Source organism: Stylophora pistillata, chromosome 4, assembly GCF_964205215.1.
Source record: "Stylophora pistillata chromosome 4, jaStyPist1.2, whole genome shotgun sequence".
NCBI classification, from domain to species: domain Eukaryota; kingdom Metazoa; phylum Cnidaria; class Anthozoa; order Scleractinia; family Pocilloporidae; genus Stylophora; species Stylophora pistillata.
In genome coordinates this window covers 34,333,452-34,338,451 of record NC_142522.1, presented here as the reverse complement: position 1 = coordinate 34,338,451, position 5,000 = coordinate 34,333,452, and the positions used below count along the sequence as shown (strand labels likewise).

General features: G+C 36.9%; 2 protein-coding genes across 9 annotated transcripts in view; one reads left to right on the top strand and one right to left on the bottom strand.

The window, feature by feature from the left end:
- LOC111322891 (acid-sensing ion channel 1C) overlaps positions 1-1,357 on the top strand; it is a 13,255-nt gene extending 11,898 nt beyond the window's left edge. Inside the window, exon 12 of the mRNA XM_088758242.1 lies at positions 1-1,357. This exon is cut by the window's left edge and continues 269 nt beyond it. The gene's annotated coding sequence lies outside the window, so the exon portion shown is untranslated.
- The window catches only part of LOC111322892 (epithelial sodium channel subunit beta-2), a 25,854-nt gene continuing 21,960 nt past the window's right edge, over positions 1,107-5,000 (bottom strand). For all 8 annotated transcript variants that reach the window (XM_088758240.1, XM_088758237.1, XM_088758239.1 and 5 more), the window contains 5 exons: positions 4,036-4,114; positions 3,851-3,905; positions 3,236-3,312; positions 2,505-2,580; positions 1,107-1,426 (listed from right to left, as the gene is read on the bottom strand). In XM_088758240.1, coding sequence (XP_088614366.1) covers positions 1,259-1,426; positions 2,505-2,580; positions 3,236-3,312; positions 3,851-3,905; positions 4,036-4,114 — 455 coding nt within the window. In that variant the 3' untranslated portion in view covers positions 1,107-1,258. The remainder of the gene's footprint in view (positions 1,427-2,504; positions 2,581-3,235; positions 3,313-3,850; positions 3,906-4,035; positions 4,115-5,000) is intronic.

Below are 5,000 nucleotides of genomic sequence, written 5' to 3'. Positions count from 1 at the left end.
GTAATAGTTAATCTGAAGTGCGCGACCTATCAAAAGAATTCGGTTGCAGTAAACTAAATAGGTGAATTCCTCAAAAGCTGGAGTATACGTGGAACAAACTTTATAAAACTTTCAAGATAGTTAAAACTTATTACAACGGTTTTCAGAGAGCATTTCCTACTCTTATTGTACTTAATGAACAGAAAAGCCCTTACTGTGTTTGCCGGCAGAGTATCAATTTTTGCAATTAGTAAAGAAGGTCCTTCCCAGTGGGAAAAAAGATACTTAAGATTAAAAAATGTCTTCAGGCTTTGATATGACGTCATCACAAAACACAGTCAGCATAAATGCATCGAACATTGCGGAGTCCACTCATCACACCAACTACATGCACACGAGCGCGGTAACCACGTTATACCGCTTTGATACCGCGTTATTGAAGACAACTGAGAATTCATTGCGAGTTTGAAAATATATATATAAGGACAACAAGGCATTCGATCACCTGCTGAAAATTTCCTACAGCAGTATTTTGGTCAGAAGTTATGAATGTCCATTTTTGTGATTCTGAGTTTGCCACAGGATGATTTCCCCTCGCACAAGCGTAAGACTTACGACGTGGTAATATACCAGAACTTCGAAAGCAATGTTGTAAAAGCAATAATGTTGGTCACTTGTACTCATCATACAACTACTTTTATTTAACAGTATCATACAGTTGCTTTTGTCAGAATGCGTTAACTTGAACACGCTGTTTACAAATGACGTCTCTTTTAAAGCAGGGAATGGGAGAAAGAGGAGGAATTAGAAGATGGCGATCGCAGTTAGGACCGTGTGAAGTGTGCGAAATAGATTTATGGTCTATTTTCACATTTAAATATATATATATATATATGTTGCTACATGTATATACAGTATATGGTAGGTCAGTTTAGCAACATAAAATGCCTTTTAACTTCCCTGCCTGAGATTATTAAGAGTGACTTGTTTTGAACAAGAACTTTATCACATACTTACTCTTTTTCATAACCTTTCTACTTCAAAGAGTAACCAGTTTAGGTGACTACCACTTAAAGTATCGGCACACTGTTCAGCAGAAAGAGGAGGAGGAGAAGAAAATTATATAATTAATTTATGGATACTGTTTAATTGACTAGCAGATTATTAGAGCAAATAACTATTAAAAGAATATGAGGTAGAAAGTAAAGAGAGTTAATATTTAGATCTTGTGAGATCCTCTGAGGCTCAAGTGGCTTTTTTGCAGAATGTTTCTTGGTCCTCACTTCATTTCATGGATATCTCTTACTTCTCCGTCAGTGAAGTAAAATTTACGAGCCAGCACTCTGATTATGTCCAGGAGCAATTTAATCAATTCTGCCACCGTGATAAAGGACACGCCGATCCAAAGACCTAGCTGCCCGCCGACGTCACTCAGTAGATTCTCAAACTGTATGCAAAAAGAGACAGATCGTAAGCCTTTTAATGCGACTTAAGCCATAAAGAAGATCGTTTCAAAGTCTTCACAATAGCACAGAACGACATCATCAATGAATTGGTTCGAAACACTGCAATCTGTGTGATAGGATGAGTGTCGAGTTCGTATCATCATACAATGTTGTTTGCATTTAGCTAGAGTATAGTTTATCCTCCCTTGCCGTTGAATTAGGTAGTATGACATTGTATTGAATTGTTTGTGCATTATCCTATACAATTTGCAGTCTTCATCATGAAACACGATAATGCTCATTTGATAGTATGCCTGCCCTTCGTTAAAACTGAATTCCTTCAATCTGCACACTACGAATTCTTACTATCTAACTACACCTAGACGAGTACGAATAACGCCATAGACGAGTAAAAATATCACGCGGTATTTGTACTCGTCTATTGTAGTACCGGTTAAACAGGTTTTCTCGCATCGCGCAAGCGATGAATTAGATTGTAGTTACTAAAAAAAAAAAAAAAAGTGGCGGATAATTTGAATCATAGTTCCGACGACGAAGAGTCAGAATGGCTGGGAAATATAGATCCAAGTTCATTTGATGAATCGAACGAAGAAAAACAGGTTGACGACCAGAAAATTTCTTCATTTAATGAAGAAAATAGAAACAACAACACAACAAAGCGCCAATTCCGTTCCGCTTCGCATACTTCTGTCACGCACTCCCCGTAAATGAATATCCGCGAAATTCGCCCTCTGAAACTACAGTTTGGCGTGTTGGATAATAAATCACTTATAAGACGTTTTGTTGTGTAGTATCGCTGAGTATTTTTACTCGTTATTTGTATTTTGACTCGCCCTACGGGCTCGTCAAAATACGACACAACTCGTAAAAATACTCAGCGATACTATACAACAAAACGTCTAATAAGATATACGTATTTGCTGAAAGAGTGCTTCTCCTCAGAATGTCATGAAGCGCTTGCCATGCAGAAGTAAATATCACAAGGATGCATGAGATCCCATGCCATTATGGCAATTTAAAACATGGCACCTATACGCCAACTTCTTTAAATCAACTTACTACATAATATTCGGAGTATGTTATTTTCTCCATGTTGAGCTCCTCAAAGTAGATCTTTATTCTTAGGAAATTTTCCCTAAAGGATTAAAAAAAAGAAGAGCGAAAACACTCGTTTATTAAAAATATCTATACCATAAAATGCGAAATATATCGATGAAATTTATGATACATCAACTTTACCTTTGTGTATTCATCACATAGAGTAGGAAAGAATTAGCCGAATTAGATTTAAGCTTGAGTACAACAACAACAAAATCTTATTTGAAACAAGTAATACCCCCGAAAAGTCACAGAGCAAATTCAATTACAGGATCTTCAACTAAATATCGAATTACATTTAAACTAAGAAATGTACTTTTAAAACGGATATGATTTTCTCTTTATGGGTGAGAATTGACAAGCGGGAATGAATTTATTTATTTTATTTATTTATTTATATACTATAATTCACAAAGGTTTCCCATCACTGTGAATTTGCATGTGAAAAACTAAAAACTACAAGAAAAAAGCGGTGCTATAACTTTACAAGGAGAAATAAGTAAATGCATGAATAATAATAATAATAATGACAATAATAATAAATATACAAAATCAATGAAGGGAACTAAGATAATTCATTATAGTAGATTTAAAATCGTTCACAGATGGCTGGTCTAATAAAAAAGAAGGTGGTGTGTTCCATTCTTTTATAGTTCGGGTAAAGGGGGGGGGGGAGGGGGGCTTTTGATTACCGTAATGCGTCCTTATCCTTTCCCATATTGTTGAAGTTGGAGTCGCCTTCCCTTAGCATCATTTTTTGTATTTGCTTCTGTAAGGTGTAATAAAAATGCAAAATGGTTAAGGTTGGTCTACTTCTTAATGCTTGAATAAAGTATTCTCTACTTATATCAAATCGTCAGTCGATTCAGCGTGATTGAAAAGTAGTCAGTCATGTCAGTGTACTTAAAAGTTTTTTTTTCAAGCTTGCTAGTCATATTGTTTTATTTCATGATTGCTCTCGAATTGTATGTCAAATATCTAATTGTTTATGAATGCCTATCTATAGGTCATGAATAATACACGACGAAAAGGAGTAACTCTGTAGGTCCTGAAGGGAAAATAGCGTGATTTGGAAAAGGCTAAAAAAAAAAAAAAAAAAGACAACTAAATAAACAAACAGACAAGGTAAAGAAAACAAAAGTTAAATGGCCTGTGTGTAGATGTTAGTGATTTTTGACCATAAGCATGATGCGCAGATTAGCTTTGAGACTTACATTTACATTTACATTGCTTACAAGTTAGCACGAAGGCCGATACAGACAAAGCTTGTGAACTCTTAATTCGGTGACGTGAGTAAACGATCTTACCTCGTAGCTGAGGGCCCACGCTGAATTAGACATCGACGTCCTGAAACTCATTTGCCTGTTTGAAAAAAAAAATGTAGTTTATTGAACTAGGCATTCTTTGTCTTAGGATGCTCACCTGAGAAAAGTTTTCATTTATATAGTATTGGTTTGCAGTCCACAGAGTAATTAATAAAAAAATTACATACTGGCAAGGTTGAGGGCATAATTTTGAACAACCAAGTTCGTCATTATCATATCTCTTTTGCTGTTCTTGAACGCATTGCACTAGTAATGAAGATACAAAATGTATTAGTACTTGATCGTATACGATAACATTGTTAAGGTTTTCAACCCGGCTACAAATTTAATAGAAAACGATAATAGGACAATCACATGACTTTTGGAGGGCATATAGTTTATCTGCGGCCCGAGTAGCATCATTTGCGCCCCGAGCGGAGCGAGGGTGCAAATCATGCTACGAGGGCATATAGTTTATCTGCGGAGGGCATATAGTTTATCTGCGGAGGGCATATAGTTTATCTTGGAGGGCGTATAGTTTATCTGCGGCCCGAGTAGCATCATTTGCGCCCGAGCGGAGCGAGGCTGCAAATCATGCTACTAGGGACACAAATAATCTATATTTCCGAAAAAAGTCATGTGATTATCATTATTCTCAACACACAAGGCCAAATTTTACAAATTCATTTAATAAAAAACATGACTGTTTGATCGTTATCATCGCTCTCGATTATTCGGCATCTTTTGCGGGTTGATAGCGACGGTTCTTCATACTTTCCGTGATAAATGATGCTGCGAGGGACGCAAGTAAACTGTATGCCCGACAAAAGTCATATGATTATCATTGTCCGAGCGAAGTCGTTTGACATCTCTGCAGCCAATCAGAATTAGGGCGGCAAATGCTATTTTCAGTCCGCACTTTGCCGTTTGGCCCATGAAAAGGAGCGTTTCAGAGAGGGTAGTTTGTCGTTTGGCCGCGTGTAGTGGTAATAATTTTTAATTAAGTGTGAAGTGTGTGGGGCCGAACGGGTTGACGAGGGCCGGTCTGAACTGAGAAAGCTACCCAGCCCCGCACTTGCACAGCTCTACTGCATTTTACGCGAAATTTATTCAACTTATGAACTTAAGCTCCAAAGAATACAGAAATGAGAAA